The sequence below is a fragment of the Prosopis cineraria genome, unplaced genomic scaffold (genome assembly GCF_029017545.1).
Source record: "Prosopis cineraria cultivar Desert tree isolate PC_DT_omini unplaced genomic scaffold, ASM2901754v1 PC1292, whole genome shotgun sequence".
Lineage (NCBI taxonomy): Eukaryota > Viridiplantae > Streptophyta > Magnoliopsida > Fabales > Fabaceae > Prosopis > Prosopis cineraria.
In genome coordinates, this window is record NW_026556617.1 from 6,768 (window position 1) to 25,964 (window position 19,197).

Consider the following 19,197-nt stretch of genomic DNA (forward strand, 5'->3'; position numbering starts at 1 on the left):
ATCAAATTCAAAGCACACGTGACAAGCTAATGAGTTACTGAAGGAACCAAATTCCTTTGTTAATGAATAACAATGCAGTAATGTTGCATTCAAGATTTGTCTAACCAAAACTTGGAGACCCTCATGGATTATCACCTAACCCTCTTAAAGAGTCATTGCAATATGGGCACCAACACATTCTATCAACCATGCATGTTTTATGAGTGGCTTTACTTTATATTGGCAAAAAGGCAACCTAAAACAAATAAAGTGTTGTAGCTTTTTTACATTATGCTCTTCGGCTTTAATTAGTTTAGCAAGGCCCCCACAACAGAGACACACATAGTGGCGGAGCCAGAGCCTCACTCAGTGGTGTAAGGCAACTCGAGTTAAAAAAATGATATGATAAATTTAAAAATAATTATATTAGGAAAAGTATAATAGTGTTAGTAAAAATATGAATATCTTTTTATAGGAAAAATTATATGGAGGTTTTTTGGGCCAACAATATGTTGTGAAGGTTGATATAGAATTTACATTTGGAAGAAAAAAAAACTATCATCCAAAAGGATGATTTAATTTGTTATGGCTAACCTATATTTCCTCTATTTTTAAGTGTTCATTTGGATTTTAATTAGAAAAAATTGATTATCGAAACGTGATAATACTTCAATAAATTTTTAAAAATTGATTTTGATAAAATTGGAGTTTGGATTTTTAAATAGAGCAAAATTCAGCTTCTCCCACATGAAATTTGGAAAGTCAAATAGGGTCTTGAAAAATTGAGATGTTTAGATGAAAATTTTTAAAATCATGATTTTGGCGCCAAAATTGATTGTCAAAATGTAACCGAACAGGTCTAAATATAGAAAAAACTGTCATTTGTTGTTTTGTATTTTTTAGAGAGAATTATGTTAAAATCTCACATAAAAAAATTAATTATTATAAGATCTATTGACAACTGACATAAGGTGATTTATTCAACACAATTGCAGTAATTAATTTTTTGTGTGGAACTTATATGTAATTTTTTTATTTTTTATAAATAGAATCACATATCTCAATAACCATTTATTGTAGTTTTCCCAAATTAACTTCCATAAAATTCATCATTTTCATTAATGCATCCTTATTTTGACTAACAAAGATATTTTAGTTTAATTTTTTATTTTCAGATAAATTATTATAGTTCATTTTTCTTACATTATATAACACAATTATTTATATATATAAAAAAAATTAGATGAAATATTTTTGTATCTATAAATTTGCGACATTCTTCTTACATTGTACATTAGACGGAGGGTAATTGAAATCTCCCTCTCTCCCTCTCTCCCTCTCTCTCTGTGGAGTTGGAAAATGAAAGTACAAGTGGTTTAAATGTTGTTGTTACCGTTACCGGTGAAGGGTGCAGCAACGGCACCTAACTTCTTAAATGAGGCTGTCCTCACGCCTACCATGCCCACTGCACATACTTCCCATAAATGCCTCCTCCTTCATCGAGAGAACCAGCCACAATCTCCTGTATTGTATGGGTAGGTAAATTCAATAAAATGAAAATTCAAGTAATGATGGTGTAATTTAGTAATAAAAAAAAAAACAGAGAGCCACAACACGTGGCACCTGATTAAGAAGGGAATGATGAATAACTTAACAATAATTATTGCATGAAAAAAATGTGTGAAAAAAAAATCAAATATTTGTTAACAAAGTTTACTATATATGTAGCTCGAAAACAAAGTTTAAGGAAAAAAAAATCAAGCATTTATAATCTTACACAGTAAAAATGAAATGCCAACACAAAAATTTAAAACTGCACAAGATGTGTATATTATTCATACAATTGCAAAAAATTTGAACTATATGGTGTTTCTTTGAACTATGTTTGTGGTTGAATTGGAGGACATGGAATTGAATTTCAAGTGATAATTCAGGAGAATAAGTAAATCTCTTGCCTAAACACATACTCATCCATAATGACACTCCTTCCGTATCTTCTATCTGGAGAGAATTTCCTTTGGATTCCCGTCCTTTCCAACCAACATGAAGCAACAGCTCCAATTAATGTGCTAGTCACTGAAATTATTCACACATGAATTTTGAATTTGAATTTGAATTTTAAATTTTAAATATTACATTTAAAATCTCACTATATTTATAATTACATATTATCTTTATTCCAGATTATAAGATCATTTTTTTTCAAAATCACAAATGTCAATACAATTCATTAAATACACTTTATAACTTTATTTTTTTAAAATAAAAATATATATTTCAAAAAATATCCTTCATTAATACTCCATTTATGAAATAATATTAAAAAATAAAATATAATGGGAAAGGTAATATTAGGAAAAGTATCATTAATAAAACTTAATTTTTGTTGAAGTGTTCTATATTTTGAAATACCAAATTTATTTTAAAAATATTTTATAATTTAGGATGGAATGAGTATTTTGACCAACTACTTTAACATCCTACTACCTACTACTGAATGATTATTGGATCATTATTGTTTAGCAACAAAATTGATAATTGATTAAGAAATATATTTGTTTTGATAATTTCTTATTAAAATATTAACATTTCAATATTTAATCATTTTTTGCAAGCGTTATTGCCAATAATGATAATCTGATAATCACCCTAGTCATTGGCAGTAATGGTTGGTCAAAATAATATTTTGATATTTTGTGTGAGGAAGGAATAATATTAATCTCTTAGAATTTATTTTTAATTTGAAACTTAATTGACACTCCCTTTGTTTAGAGTTTCAATTACTTCATACATTTTAAGAAAACTAGTTAACATTTAATCATACAAATATTTGGACTAAAATGGCCTTATAATTAATGTTTAATTTTCTCTCTAATTCAATGATACTCTCCATTTATGAGGACAATCTGGAAAAAAAAAATACAATCAATGCTTCTTGAAATGTTCAGTTTTACTTATAATAAAAAAAATATAAGGTAATTTTTAATATACTAAAAATTGAACCAATCAAAACACTAAATTAAGGGATAGTGGTTCAATCGAAGGTCAACCTAAAATCAAATCTATTTTAATTAAAATAATATTTAAATAAAAAATTATTATTTGTTCTTAAATAACCCCACAAAAATTTAGCAAACTCAATGAAATCCTAATAAAAAGTTTAATTTTGTTCAAATAACCTAACATGAATTTAATTCAAAGGGAAATGATCTTTGCCACGACTAATATTTAAAGATTATTTAACAACCTACTTTTCACAAATATCTCACATGATTTTATCATAACTATTAAATTTGTTAAATATATTATTAAAATAAATACATTGCAATGGGCTGGGTTAACATTTTGAGTTATAATTGAATTGGTTTGGGTTAACACTATTCTAGATTAGGTCATAAATCAAGCCATCCAACTGGCCAATTCAGAAAGTCACTGGTTGAACCGACCGACCCTAGTCTAGTTTTTCATTTATTAGTAATTTTTTTATATTCACAAATGGAATATTTTTTTTTATAGGGTTTTTCATGTAATTTTTAAGATCATTTTTTTTGTAACCTTTTAGATCAATTAATAGTCAAACTTTAACTTTTTAATGGCTAAGATAAAATTCTACTCCCTCCGTTTAAAAATATAAGGCATTTTCAATCAAATCTTATCTTCAATAAAGTTCTTATTTACTTTCAAACTAATTCTATCTTTCTATATTTACTTTTATTAACTATTATATAATAAATATAAAGTCACTATCAATAGGGACACTTTAAAAAAATAATAACTATATCTCAAAAGATTAAAAATACTTTATATTTTTTAATATTTAACTCGTCAAAAAATATTTTGTATTTTTAAATGAAGGGGTTATTGCTTTTAAATGTTGAAAGGAGACACTAGGCCATAAAAAAAATTAGAAAAAACAGATGCTCATGCACGAATAGTTGATAAAAAAAAATCTTTTATAGATATTAAAAAAAAAAAAAGAAGATGCATGGGAGAGATTACCAAATACTTCTATATATATATATGTACACACACACACAAAGGAAAGCGTTGAAGCATAGTTGACGAGGACATGGCCTAATCTGAGTTCAAAGGATAAATATGGGGTTAACATCTTGGAAATGTCAACTAAATTACCCGTTTGGCCATATGAATCATTCTTCCACCGACTGAAAACCAGGGCTTTGCTTTCCTTTAATCGGTGGTTTTTCATGGATCCCTCTTGCAAGGGTTGACTAACCTGTCACTTCCACACGCAATACACTCTCCTCCCATTTTTAAATCGTTGAAAAACACTATAATGCAGCAAATTGTAAGTCTATCTTGACGTGTCCACCAACACAATATCCATTAATTTTCTCCCCCTTGGCTTTCACTGTTCTCACTTCTCAATTAAAAATAAATTATTGCAATTAATTAAGCTGCCCCGAAAAGATTATAGAACAACGTACAGGAGTGTAAAACATTTGTAAGCATCCAGCCATACCTACTTCAATTGATTGATGGGACTGAATTAATATATCTTAAAGATTTTAAATTAAAATTTGGTAGTGTACTCTCTTTATTTAAAAATATAAGACATTTTTAATTAAATTTCATTCTTCAATAAAGTAATTACTTACTTTCAAATTAACCCTATCTTTTCATAGTTATTCCTATTAAACACTCTACAATAAATATAAAGTCATTATTAATAGAGATACTTTTGAAAAAAGATAATGGTTACACTTCAAAAGACAAAAAACACCTTATATTTTTTAACATCAAATTTTTTAAAAAATATTTTAAATTTTTAAATGAGAGGAGTATGGTATAGAATAAATATGTTAAAAGCATTTTTCAAGTACTCATTAAATTATTGTTAAAAATAATAGTCCTCCAAAGCAGGGCTTAAATTAGTTTGAATAGAAGGCGATAATATTTTATAATTTTTAAGATAAAAGTAAGGATTTATTATTTAAACTATGTGGAGTAGATTTTTTTTTTTTTTCAAAAAAAGAGATTATATAGATTAAAAGAGAAAGGGACTACACCGGCAATTAATGCCTAACTTTATAACAAAACAGAAATGAACTTAAAGCCTTAAAGCAAAGATTCGCTCCTCCATTTCTCTCCTTTAATGGTAGTCTCCGGGAGCATATGCTTTTTCTGAATAATTTATTATTATTAATATAACAAAAGGGAATAAAAACGTAGCCTAATCTGTATTCGATTCAATTCAAGATTTGAACTTAAAGAAACACCTTTGGAGGCAAAAGGAAAAAAAAAAAAAAACTCAAAAGAGAATAAAAACCTCTTAAGCACAACAAATCGATCTCTGTAAAGAAATATTGGAACCAGATGAAACTTAAAATGAATGATCTCAATTTTTTTGCTTTGGCCCTAGCGTATATCCAAAGTCCAAACCCAAATAAAAGAAAACGCGACAACTAATAATGATATAATCTTTCATAATGTGAAGAACTTAAGTTTAAATCTCTGATGAAATTCAGGCCCAAAAAAAAAAATCTCTGTTAAAAAATATATTTACATTTAATAGTAAATTCTATCTCCAACATAATTGCATTTAATGTAGGAAGACATTCGTGCACAATAAAAACTTAATATTTATATTAACAAATATATCATGCTCACTCCGTTTTTAAATATAAAAGAATAACTAATTTATATAATTTACGAAAATTAGTTGGATATGATAATTGTAACTGAAATTAAAAAAATTAGACTAAATTATTCATATAATCAACAAAACAAATCAGTCTAGTGAAAATAAATAATGACTTTATGATAAACAATTCAAAAAAAATGATAAATACTTTTTAAAATTTATTGTTTTGCCTATAAATAAGAACACAAAGACATTATTTCACCCTGATTTGAATATGATTATTTTTAATGAGAGAATACTTATTAGTAATAAAATAATAAAAAAATACATGATAATTTTTCTCATATTAAAAAATGAGGAAAATATATTTTTAACAACAACAAATATATAACACTACTCCTTGGCAAGTTGCAATGATGACAATAATTGAATGGAAATATAATTAAAGCGAACTCTTCCGAACCTGGATGGTAGATATTAATATGATTAGTATTTGAGATTTATTATGAATCCAAACCTCAGTATATAGGATTTGGGGGTTTGCCCAGGTGGACAGAGAACAACTTTTACAAGCCAACAGATTATTTGACTTTAGCCATGACAGCACGGAGGAGGCTCCTGTGGGTCCCACTCAACATAGACAAGGAAACATCAATTTTAATTTAATACGTGGGTAAACATGAAGGCTGAATTTAATTAATATCATTAAATGCCATCACAATTTGATTTTTTGTGAGAGTCAAAATGTCCTTTCTTTCTTCCTGTTTGTTGAAGGTTGGTTCTTGAGCCAAAGCAGACTGTGGAGTCACCATTTTGTGTGGCCTTTGGGTTTGCGGGTCAAAGAAACAGAGGCAGCAGGGGTTATTCTGCGTCCTTTTCTTTTCCTTTTTTTTTTCCTTTTCTCACTATTTTTTTCTCTCAATCTTATAAGAAGAAATCGTACAGTGAAGAAATCAAAACCGGCATGTTTTGGGTTTACTGCTTTCTCAGTGAAAAAGAGCATTCGATGTGAAGGGCTTCGCTTTAATTATGCTGCGGTGAAGAGAAGGAAGAAGATGGGTCTCTGAGCTCTGTCCGGTGTTTTGTTGAGTTCGTCCTTGCCTCCAGAATTGAAGAAGTTAAGCGTTTGTTATCAGTGTCGTTTAATTGTGGGTGGAGGCGATTTCTACTTTACGGGGTTCCTTCGAGTTTCACGGAGCCACGGACTGTTCGGCAAATTTTCGAGATCTGGTTTGGGTTATAGGATTTGAGCCTTTGACTTTCTCTCTCTTTCTTGGTTTTCCTCCCACACCTCGTTCTTTTCCTGGGTATTGAAACCTCTTCTGGGTTCTGTACATTATTTTTTCTGGGCTTTCATCTAAAACGCCGAGTCAAGTTGGTTCCTTGTGAGAGTTTTTGCAGTAGTAAAATTCTCTAATTTTGGGTGATCCACTTCAGTTATTACGATCGGGTCACATATTTCTCTCCTTCTATTTCGGCGTTCTAGGTTCTGAACCTAAATTTGTTACAAATGGTCTGAGCCTTCTTACTCGTCTTGTTTCAACTGTTAAGTCCACGTCCTGATTTTCATCTCGTGTTGCTCGTGGGAGGAGGCGATCATGCACCTTTCACTATGGAAGCCCATTTCTCATTGCGCTGCTCTGCTCAAGGACAAGAAAAGCAGACGGAAGGATGAATCGACCGTTGATATGCGGAGAAGCCCGTCAATTCTCCGGAAATTGCAGGAAAACAAGCTAAGGGAAGCGCTTGAAGAAGCTTCAGAAGATGGGAAACTCGTCATATCTCAAGACATGGAAGCTTTATCGCCTGAAAACAATGACGAAAGCCTTGGGAGATCCCGGTCACTTGCCAGGCTTCATGCTCAACGTGAATTTCTACGAGCCACTGCACTGGCCGCCGAGCGCATATTTGAGTCCGAGGAAGAAATCCCTACTCTCCAAGAAGCCTTCAACAAGTTCCTCACAATGTATCCCAAATACCAGTCATCGGAGAAGATCGATCAGTTGAGGTCGGATGAATATTCGCACTTGTCCCCTAAGGTATGCCTTGATTATTGTGGATTTGGACTATTCTCTTTCGTTCAGACCACTCACTACTGGGAGTCCTCTACATTTAGTTTGTCTGAGATAACTGCAAATTTGAGTAATCATGCACTTTATGGTGGTGCTGAAAAGGGAACCGTGGAACATGATATAAAGACTAGAATCATGGATTACTTGAACATACCTGAGAATGAGTATGGCCTTGTATTTACTGTTAGCAGAGGATCAGCTTTCAAATTGCTGGCTGAATCATACCCTTTCCAAACAAACAAAAAACTGCTGACCATGTTCGACCATGAGAGCCAGTCTGTGGCTTGGATGGCTCAGTGTGCCAAGGAGAAGGGTGCTAAGGTGTATAGTGCATGGTTTAAATGGCCAACCCTCAAACTCTGTTCCACTGATCTGAGAAAACAGATTTCAAGCAAGAAGAGGAGGAAGAAGGACTCCGCAACAGGTCTTTTTGTGTTCCCTGTTCAATCTAGAGTGACTGGGGCTAAATATTCTTACCAGTGGATGGCACTAGCCCAGCAGAACAACTGGCATGTCTTGCTTGATGCAGGATCATTGGGTCCCAAGGACATGGATTCCCTTGGCTTGTCTCTATTCCGGCCTGATTTTATAATCACATCTTTTTACAGGGTGTTTGGGTATGATCCCACGGGATTTGGATGTCTTCTGATCAAGAAATCAGTTATGGCAAGCCTTCAAAATCAGTCAGGGAGTACTGGCTCTGGAATGGTGAAGATCACTCCTGAATTTCCTATGTATTTGAGCGACTCCGTTGATGGTTTGGACAAATTGACTGGGATTGAAGAGGATGAAGTCATTGGGATAGGTGATAAAACTGCTGAAACTCGTCAGGGATCACAGTTGCCTGCTTTTTCTGGAGCATATACATCTGCTCAGGTCCATGAAGTATTTGAGACTGAAATGGATCAGGATAGTTCTGAAAGAGATGGAACTAGCACTATATTTGAAGAAACTGAGAGTGTTTCTGTTGGGGAGTTGATGAAGAGCCCTGTCTTCAGTGAAGATGAGTCATCGGACAACTCTTATTGGATTGATTTGGGACAAAGTCCACTGGGATCTGACCACGCTGGTCAATTGAATAAGCAGAAGATAGCTTCTCCTCTTCCACCCTTTTGGTTCAATGGAAAGAGAAATCAAAAGCATCATCCTCCTAAGCTAACTTCCAAAACATATGGTAGCCCCATGTATGATGATAAAGTGGGAAATCATGATCCTCATGATGATCATCACATGCTTTCATTTGATGCAGCTGTGCTATCAGTGTCACATGAACTAGACCAGGTAAAAGAGGTCCCTGAAGAGGAACATATTGCTGAAGCGAATGAGTTTCCAAGAAATGGTAAAAGGTCTGAACATTTGTATGTCAGTGAGATCGAGGAAGAGCCTGGAAGTTGTGAAGTTGTTCATCTTGGATCCGTACAAGATGTCCCTTTAAAAGGATCAGGAATTAATAATTCACCTTCTGTTGCTCAGCATCACCGATTTGAAAATGGCTGTATCTCTGAAATATCCAGTGAGCTTAAAGAGAGTGCCATAAGAAGGGAAACTGAAGGTGAATTTAGATTGCTTGATAGAAGAGAAGGGAATCGATATGGTGGTGGTAGATTTTTTTGGCTTGGAAGAGAATGAATCATATAACAAGGGTAGAAGAGTGTCATTTAGCATGGAAGATAACCGTAAAGAGTATCTTAGCCATACATCGGAAACAGGGGACATATGTGCAACTAGCTTAGATGATGATGAACAGTACACAAGTGATGGAGAAGATGGTGATGAACAGGATTGGGGCAGGAGGGAACCAAATATAATATGCCGGCATTTGGATCATGTTAATCTGCTTGGCCTCAATAAAACCACACTTAGACTTCGGGTTTTGATAAATTGGCTTGTCACCTCTTTGTTGCAACTGAAGTTGCCTGGTGTTGACAGGGAAGACAAAGCAAATCTTGTCCACATCTATGGCCCAAAAATTAAATATGAAAGAGGTGCAGCGGTGGCTTTTAATATCAGGGACAGAAAAAGGGGATTAATTAATCCTGAGATTGTTCAAAAGCTGGCTGAGAAGGAAGGAATCTCACTTGGTCTTGGTTTCCTGAGCCACATACGGATTCTTGATAACTCAAGAAATCGTCATGGGGCTTTGAATCGTGAAGAAACATCTCTTTGCCGGCCAATGGAGAATGGTTGTCGGGATGGAAAAGGTGGAAAAGGTGGCTTTGTACGAGTTGAAGTTGTAACAGCATCACTCAGTTTTCTGACTAATTTTGAGGATGTGTATAAATTGTGGGCTTTTGTTGCCAAGTTTCTTAACCCATCATTTATTCAAGAAGCCGGTCTTCCCGCTGTTGAAGAAGGTCCTGAGATGTAAGATCAAGACAAAGTAGCTGCTGGTATTTTACTCAATATTGGAAACTGGACATGAAATAGATTATCTGTGAGCAGTTTTCCGGCAAGTTAGCTGGTGGAATCTGCTTGAAGAATGGCTTGGTGATCATTTGCATGCTGCCAGATAGAAGATTTCTTGTCTGCACTTCAAAGCCACTCAAGGCCAGCGGGTGAATTTGTTAATTCATGTTTTTTGTTGCTTACATTTTCTTTTCTTTTCTTTTTTTTGACTTTCCTCTTTGAACTTGTTGTAGAGTTTTTCCTTTTTTTCCCTTTTTTTTTTCTGGCCAACAACTTGTAGAGTTGGCTTTAGAGATTTTTCACAACATTGGGAAGTCAGGGAGTACATGAAGCAAGATGTATGGATAGAAGTAGGACCTCTATCGGTATTCATTTTGCTTATGTTGCATACGAAAGGATTTACAACTTCTGTACAAAGTTAGTGTTCATCTTATGCTGTTCTGTATGAGACGATCCAAATCCAATAGCTTGATTGACTTGTATTTGTCTTCTGCTAATAGTGACAAAACTATGGTTTTTTTTTTTTTGACAGATTTTATGGGGGAACTTCTCTCAGTAAACAATTTTCTTCTGTTACATACAAAAGGATTTGCAGCTTCTGTGTAAAGTTAAGAGCTCATCTCATGCTATCGTATAAACTTAGAACTAATCTGTACAAAAAGTCCGAGACCATTCAGATCCAATAACTTTGTTGACTTTGATGTCCTTGCATGTTATAATTGAAAGCTAAATTTGAAGTGAGAACTGAACGCAGAAATATGCATCTCTTAATGCCTTTAAAATGTATCAGCTCCTGAAAGATAAGTTAGTTTGCTGAATCGTTTCTTATTTTACTTCTTCTATTTAGGTTTTGTCATTTGAAGCAGGAGGATATTGGAAAGTGAGAATCAGATTTGAAAAATCATTTGAATTTTGCAATTTTTAAAAAATACGCTTTACATAAGAGATTTGACAACGGTACAATTGATCATAAGCTCATAACAGAAATGAAGATTTAGATGACATGAGTATCACAATCAAGTGCTGTCAATGACTAGGTGTTGGCATTTCCTTATAACTAGCTTTAACTACTATGCAACTAATTAGATATCTATTTATTAAAAATCTCCTTTCACTTTCGGAGAAGTGACCAAAAGGAGTCCTTAAAAATTAAAATTTTATAGAATCATATTTTGCTTACACTGATCTAGCAAATAAATGACGTGCTGACTGTTGAGGACGAAGTATCAGAAGCTTGATTGATGTATCACACAATTAGGGTGCATCATATTATAAGTGAAAACTACTTTTGTTCTTTTTAGTGCATATTCAAGCATAGCTTTTTTTTTTTTAGTATAAAAAAAATAGCATAGCCTTTTCAAATATCTTTTTAAAGAAATTTTTAGAGTGAAAAGAATTTGAGAACGCCGTGAGGGAATGGAGAAACTGGGTGATTATAATCTGTCCGTTTTTCAGCTCTGCTAGGTTTTGCTTTCATGCCTCCTTTAGCTTCACTGTTCTTGCATTACTTTTGAACCTGCTTCTGATTTCTTGTAAAACTGGGGTAACACAAGCAGCATCAGGACATCAAATTTCATTTTTTTTTTCTCAACTTGTTTTATCCAATGGATGTTACTGAAAGGTTCACCCTTCTTTTGTTGAACTTGGGCATCAGCAAAGAGCTAGCTTGATGTACTTTTGTACAATTTTTTTGTTTTTTCCATCTTTTATCGGCAACTATACAGAGAGCAGTAAATGTTCATCTCCACAAGTTTGTACTGATACAGATTATGCTTGAAATCCGAGGAGGAATTTATTTTGATTTAGTAATCTTCAATTTTATTAGCTGTTCCTTACGGATCATCGTCTTTTGCTTTCTGTTTCTCTGTGGATTTGCGTGCTTCCAGATTGCAGAATGTGACATCAGTTTGTTAATGTGAAGTGTACTCTAAGAAATAGAAACCTCTGGAAAATGAAAAGTTTGTGAGGGAAGTACGTTCGAAGACAGAGATTGCACTGAACAACATCAGAAGGCCTTCTTTTTTTTCCCCCCTCCTTGGTGACTTGTTCGGGTTAGCTTGAACAAATCTCAGTTACTTGTGTTTGAAAGTTGTTTTCTCCTCCTGATATGGAATGAAATGGAATTAGCTGGCTATAAATTTTAAACTATTTTTGAGATAATTTTTTAAAAGTAGTAGAATGGCTTAGAATAACCTTTTAACTATCATTATTCATCTTAAACCTATTTTTCTTGACCTCTTAATTTCAAGGATTGATGATAAAATGATTTGATACAACAAACATTATCATAAAATTTCCTTAATTTTTCCTACGTCCTTTTACTCTGTCACTTCCCTAAGCCCTAAAATGGGAAAAACATAATTATAACTAATTCAAATATAAATTTATTTATAATAATAATTAAATAAAATTATCCATTTTTCTAATAAAACTTCATTAATGATCATTTTGTTCCACTCTATTAAGCTACTTGTTAGGCTTATTTAGGTTGACAGTCATGTTAAACTCACATTTCCATTTTAGTCCTAAACACAAAGGATGTTTAGTTTCTTTGTATTAAAGCACCGGGAGTCTTAAAGAGAGAATCATATCTAAGAACTTAAAAAGATAATTATTCACAAATAAAGATTAATATAAAATAAATTGTTATGAAAATGAAAAATGTATTTATTTTTTTAATGAGACTTGTTATTAGTTTTTTCTGTAAATAATTGTTATTTTTGATCTTTAGATGCAACTCTCCCGATTTTCAAATTCATAATGAGTGACTAGTTTAACCAAATTGATCTAGATATCCAATCACTAGATAGCCCTATTTTCATATGAGGATAAATCAACAATTCATGAGAATGCATTTTAATTGAGATACAATGTGTTGATTTGATGAGTTGACTTATTTAACATATTAGTTTATTACTTACTAAATTTACTCATTTTGGCCTTAACATATAATTAGACATTTATTCAATACACTTGCCTCCACCTGCTCCTAATTAAATATATAATTAGATATCTATTAAATAAATCTGTCTCTTCCTCCTCTACTATCATCTTCATCTTCAAGTTCATATTACCCTTGAAGATGGGTTTGCCTTCCATACAACAAGGATCCAAACCCAACTCTTTTTTTGTTTTTTTGAAATAAGATAATGAGTAGAGCTTGAGAAAATAAAGGAACAAAGAGAGTTAAGCCCTACTATACTAGCCATATCTATCGAATAAAAGATGAAAGTTATCTCTAACTATGCCTAAACAATTAGTAAGTACAAATGAAATCATTATAAAACAACACTCTAGCTTCTTCAATTTCAAATCTAAAAAGATGATTTAGGTTATTATCTTTTGATAAAATATTTATTGCTTCCAAAGAATCTAATTATAAATAAACTTTGGTAAGGTTTTGTGCTTTGCACATTTCAAATCCTGTTTTGATAGTAAGAATCTCAACTATAGTAGGTGAAAATGATCTTAGATTTTTCTTCAAGCTGAGGATCCACTCATCCTTTGCATCTTGGATTATTCCATTGCAAGCCGATTCCATATTGCTCCAGACCAATCCATCAATGTCAATTCTCATAGTATTAGGTGGGGGGATCCAAAGATCCTCCAAATCTAACTCTACGGGTTATCTGAATATCAAAGTATGAAGAGTCTTTCACTTTCAATGAAAATGTACAAAGACAATGAAGAATACAACAATAACCAATGAGCCTTGACTCATTAAATGAAATCAGCTATATTTATTTTATCAACCATCAACTCTTTAAATATACCATTCACCAAAAAGTTAAGAGTTCTTGGTGGTCAAAGCCTAAGAAAGAAAATCAAATGTGTCATCGTTTAATTTTCAATGGCCAGGTTGATATTTCAATTTCAAAAAACTACTTGATCAAATCTTGTTTTCATAATCAAAACAAATACACGTGTTTAGAAACTTTGGGTTTTAGGCAAAACATAATTTTAATCAGGATAATGTGAGAGGAGATTTGTCTTGAAAGCTTTAAAAGCTCTTTTTATAATATTTACCTCTTCTTATATCTTTTATATATATATATATATTTAAAGCTTTTTTTTATAATATTTACCTCTTCTTATATCTTTTATATATATATATATATATATATGTATATGTATGTATGTATATATATTCCTTCCGTTAAAAAATATAAAATATTTTTAATTGAATCTCATTCCCAATAAAAAGTTATCTACTTTCAAACTAATTTTATCTTTTCATATTTATTCTTATTAAACACCTTACAATAAATATAAAGTCAATATCAATAGAAGCACTTTTAAAAAAAAGATAATGATTACACCTTAACAGATTAAAAATGCTTTATATTTTTGAACATTCAACTCCTTAAAAAATGCTTTATATTTTTGAATAGAAAGAGTATAAATTAACAGATTAATAACATGTCATAAATATTAATATTTTACACTAGATTAAGATATGAGCATGTCATAAAATTTTTAAAATTCAACTCATTTAAATTTTAAATTATAAAAAAAATATGGCATGCCCATGTAATATGTAAATAGTGAGTTTATAGTAATTTTATAGTGATAATAAATTTTCTTTTATTATAGTATATTAATAGCGATTTAAAGTTTAATTTTTTGGTATAAATGTTTATAATTTGCAACTTTCAAATGCTAGGCATTTTATTTTGGGAAACTCACGTCCACCGACAAAAAAATTATTTGCAAATAAAACAAATTTTTTATTTAAAAAAATAAATAAATGTTCCTATCTTAACAATAAAATATTAATAAATATTTTGATAGGTGAGTTTTTATTTGTTTTTTTTTTTTAATATAGGGGAGGACCCATGTGCCATTATTTTGTCTGCTCTTGAGAGCTTTGTTTGTCCAGAGGAAAGAAAGGCGGCAGCTACTGGCTAGCTAGGCGGTAAGAATTTAGACTCTACAAATAAAATTCATAGAATCTATAAAATTCTCGGAAACTCTCAAAATATTAACCACCTTTGCCCCCAATTCTCATAGCCTTAGTGAGAGAAACTAAAGAAGACCTGTTCTGTTCCTAAGAGCACTGAAGAAATGACTAAAGAAGACGACTTTAAGCTCCTCAAAATCCAGGTCCTTCCTTTTCTTTGCCTTCTCAACCTTGGTTTTCCTCTTTTCCTTGAGAATCTTTCTGTTTTGTTTTCTAAGTTCCTTGTCTTTGTTTTCTTTCTTTCTCTGCAGACATGTGTTCTCAAAGTGAACATTCACTGTGATGGATGTAAGCAGAAAGTGAAGAAACTACTTCAGAAAATTGAAGGTCCTCACTTTCTTCTCTTCTTTTGCTGTTTTTCCGTTTAAAGTCTTGTCTTTACTATTTAGTATTTACTGCCCTTGCCATCACTGTTATTTTTCTTGTCTGCAATATTTTTGCTTCTATGTTTGCTTGAGAAGAATTTGTGCGGACAAAGTAAAGAAAATGGGTAGCTTTGTTTGATGAAAGTCACTTTATGTCACATTTTTGTAATATAACAAGCATACCACAATTTAGTGAAGCAAGCTGCATTAGTCCTAAAAAAGAATATTGTACATAATTCATACCCATTTTGACTTAGTCCATTAAGTAGACTTGGGAAATGCCTTTCATGAGAAGTACAGTTTATTCTTATAGTTTGATCTTGCTATAGTAAGTGGATAACCTTAAGGTTATGAAATAAAAAAAAATCATAAAATGCTCAACATTATCAGGATGAAAGATCCCAGTGGATTGTGCAGTTCTCTTGGAGAGATTATGGTGCATGGTTTTATACTTTGGCCTTGGGTTTGATTCTCCTTGTCACTAGGCTTTTTGGGACATTATCTTGCACTTGCAGGTGTTTATCAAGTACAGGTAGATGCAGAACAACAGAAAGTGACAGTTTCAGGAAGTGTTGATTCTGCCACATTGATCAAGAAACTGGCGAGAGCTCGTAAATACGCAGAACTTTGGTCACAGAAAACAAATCAGAAGCAGAAGCAGAACAACAACATTAGCAATAACAACTGTGTGAAGAATGACAAGAACCAGAAGGTTCAAAAACAAGGACAGGTTAACAAGGGGCTTGGAGCATTCAACAACCAGCAGAAATTCAAATTCCCTGCATGTAGTTCTGAAGAAGATGAGTTCTACGAAGACGATGACGATGATGAGGAAGACTATGATGATGGTGATGGGCAAAGGTTTATAAGTGAGAAGCCTAATCAACTGAATTTGATCAAGCAGCAGCAACCAGCTAGTGCTGTAAAGAGTGCAAAGAAAAATGCTGGACCCGTGAATTCAACTGCTTCCAACAGTGGTGGCAAGGCAAACAATGACAATAATGCCAATGGTGGCAGGAAAGGAGGCTTTGATCCAAAAGCCGTGGCTGCTCTGAAAATGAACAGTAATGCCAATCTGGGTAGTGAAAGTCTCAGTTCTGGTGAACCCAGAAGGGTTACCAGTGACATAGGTTCTATGATGAGTCTTGCTGGTTTTAGTGGAAATTTAAATAACAATGCTAACAGTTCTGGATTTGGAGGATTTCAAGTTCAGTCCAACCCTGGATCTCAAGGACCCTCTTCAGGAATCATGCCAAATGATGGTCTTCTCACAAATCAACAATACCCATCACCATCTTCATCTTCTTTTCTGATGAACATGAATGGTTTTAATAACAATAATCATCCATCTTCATGGATGATGAACATGAAGCAGCAGCAACCCCAGATGATGTATCAGAGGGCTCCATTTGTTCCTCCTAGCACTGGATATTACTGGAACAACAGCTACAACTACAATAATAATACATACGGTCCTGCCATTGCCAGTTATTCTCATCATCAGTTACCCAATTACTTTGGGGAAGATCACTGTGCAGCTGATATGTTCAGTGATGACAACACTAACAGCAGCTGCTCAGTTATGTAAATCATAAATTGTAGAATCTTAAAGTCATGAGAAGAACAAAGCAAGGCAAAAAGCAAATGAGATCATGGTGTTTGACCTGAACAGTTCCTTTTACCTGCTTTTCTCAGCTTGTAACTTTTGACTGTAACTTTTTAGAGTGAAAGAGTGCGTGAGAGATGCATGTGTTTGGATCATGTTCAGTTTGATGTGGATGTGAATCTGAGATGTAGTGTTGCCCTTCTTTTCCCCTTTTTCAAAAACAGTCCATTGCTTTCTTCTCAAAACTTGTCTTTTTAATGTTTCTGGTACTTTAATTTTCTAAGCTATGAAAGTCGTTAAGCACCAAGGAAAATTAAAAAACAAATGTGTTTAAAATTTAGTATAAAAATGTGGGTTAACTTGTCTAGTAGCCGGCAAGTTGAAAAATTAGTGCTTTTATTGATTTAATAAAATGGTTTGTTTGTGACTGGCCACGGTTTAATTTTAGTTAATTTTAATTAACTTTTAAATTAGTATTTTGATCAGTATAATTTTCAATACCTAATTTGAGGAGAGATGTATTTAATTCACTCAATTTTATTTTAGAGGGCAAGCGAACTATGTAGTATATACAGAAAGAGGCAGACACTAATGGAACAGAACTTTGTGGTTTGAGGAACACAAATTTTTTAGCTTTACTTGAAAACTACTAAAATGATAGTTTTCACAATTAGATATCTGCTGATTCCACCAAAACCATGGTTTTAGGATTTGGATGAGTTTCAATGTGAAGCAGGAAACATTCTCTTTTTGGTTTAGAATTGCAATTTGTGAGTGATGTTAGTCATTGAAATTTTTATGGCATTAAACAAAGGCGTTAATTTGTAGATGATGGTATATTATTTTTCTGGGAATTCACGAAGACATTGCAGACAAGTTTGCTGTTTTTTGTGAGCAGGCTTCGGTTGGAACAGTTGAGTTGACAATGGGCATATCTTTTCAATTTTTTTTGTAGAGTAGCGCACGCTAAGTGGATGAGCACGCGCATGCCACGTGCTTAAAACTGCAGTTCAGGAATGCTTATGTTATAAGTAACCCACACATTACATTAGGACCACATTCCAGTTTGGTTGTACACGTACACTCCATAATGTTTACTCCTTCGTATAAAAATATAATATATTTTTAATTAAATTTTATTTTTTAATAAAATAATTATTTACTTTTAACTAACTGTATCTTTTTATATTTATTTTTATCAAACACCCTGCAATAAATATAAAGTCATTATTAATGAAAATATTATTAAAAAAAGTTATGATTACACTTTAAATGATTAAATATTTTTAAACATTCAACTCCTTAAAAAATTTCTTATATTTTTGAACGAAAGAAATATAAATTTTGTATTTTTTATCACTCATATTATATATAATTTTGAAAACATAATAAAAAAAATCCTTTCATATTATATAAAATAATAAGCTAGTTTCTCAAAATGTCATGATTTTACTAAAATTTTTAAACATTTTGTATTAATAAATTTTAAAATGAAAAGATTGTTTTACTGTTATTGAAAATAACAAGTTTCAACCATAATTTTTGTTCAAGAAATAATAACTTTTATTCTGTAAATGATAAGAATTGAATAAAAAATTATAATTTGTTAAGTGTAATTTCTCTCTTAAAATAACAAGTATTAATAACAACTTTAATTTAAAAAATAATAAATTTTATTCTGTGAGTTACAATAATTAAAAAATTTATAAATTAAGTGTAATTATTATTACAAAATAAATTTTTAAAATAATAAGTTCCAGTCATAATTTTTATTTAAAGAATAATAAATTTTACTTAAAAAATTATAAAATTAAAAAAATTACAAGTTATTAATAAGAATAAAATATCTTTTAATTTAAAATTTATTAATACAGAAATTCTTCTAGACTTCAATAAAATTTTAATATTTTAAAAGATTAGATTATTAGTCATGTAATTCAAAAAATTTTATTGTCATTTATTTATATTTTATATTAGAGGTAATTGTATTTGAAGCACAACATGATGGGGCACTAAACGTAAATAACTCTCTTGACACAAATTTAAATATTGGTTTGTTGCTGAGAAATTAGTAAATTCTACTATAATTAAGTACTTATGATGGGTGGCTTGGCAATAGGATATATCATCATCATCATCATCATTTGCCACATATGCCCGTGGCCTTATCCAATGAACAACTTTATCTTTCAAATTGGGGGAAA

At 31.9% G+C, this 19,197-nt stretch overlaps 2 protein-coding genes across 3 annotated transcripts; both read left to right on the forward strand.

The window, feature by feature from the left end:
* The first annotated feature begins 6,389 nt into the window (after positions 1–6,389).
* LOC129299773 (uncharacterized) lies at positions 6,390–10,806 on the forward strand. The gene is given in 3 exon segments (XM_054938243.1): positions 6,390–9,275; positions 9,277–10,479; positions 10,595–10,806. Coding segments are annotated over 2 exon segments (2,841 nt in total). The 5' UTR covers positions 6,390–7,182; the 3' UTR covers positions 10,025–10,479; positions 10,595–10,806.
* Positions 10,807–14,959: 4,153 nt separating this feature from the next.
* Positions 14,960–17,209, forward strand: LOC129299774 (heavy metal-associated isoprenylated plant protein 37-like). 2 transcript variants are annotated; one of them, XM_054938245.1, is made up of 4 exons: positions 14,960–14,977; positions 15,073–15,165; positions 15,274–15,349; positions 15,903–17,209. In XM_054938245.1, exons 2-4 carry the CDS (start codon positions 15,127–15,129, stop codon positions 16,973–16,975), a joined length of 1,188 nt encoding a protein of 395 aa, XP_054794220.1. In that variant the 5' UTR covers positions 14,960–14,977; positions 15,073–15,126; the 3' UTR covers positions 16,976–17,209. The 2 variants fall into 2 exon arrangements, with proteins under 2 accessions (XP_054794220.1, XP_054794219.1); XM_054938244.1 differs by lacking the exon at positions 14,960–14,977 and having other exon boundaries at positions 15,027–15,165.
* Positions 17,210–19,197: the final 1,988 nt, after the last annotated feature.

Bases quoted from the DNA above. Each gene is read 5' to 3' on its own strand.
- LOC129299774 (XM_054938245.1), top strand. From the start codon at position 15,127: ATGACTAAAGAAGACGACTTTAAGCTCCTCAAAATCCAG. The intron at 15,166-15,273 runs GTCCTTCCTTTT...CTTTCTCTGCAG, and splicing joins TTAAGCTCCTCAAAATCCAG to ACATGTGTTCTCAAAGTGAA. The intron at 15,350-15,902 runs GTCCTCACTTTC...TTGCACTTGCAG, and splicing joins ACTACTTCAGAAAATTGAAG to GTGTTTATCAAGTACAGGTA.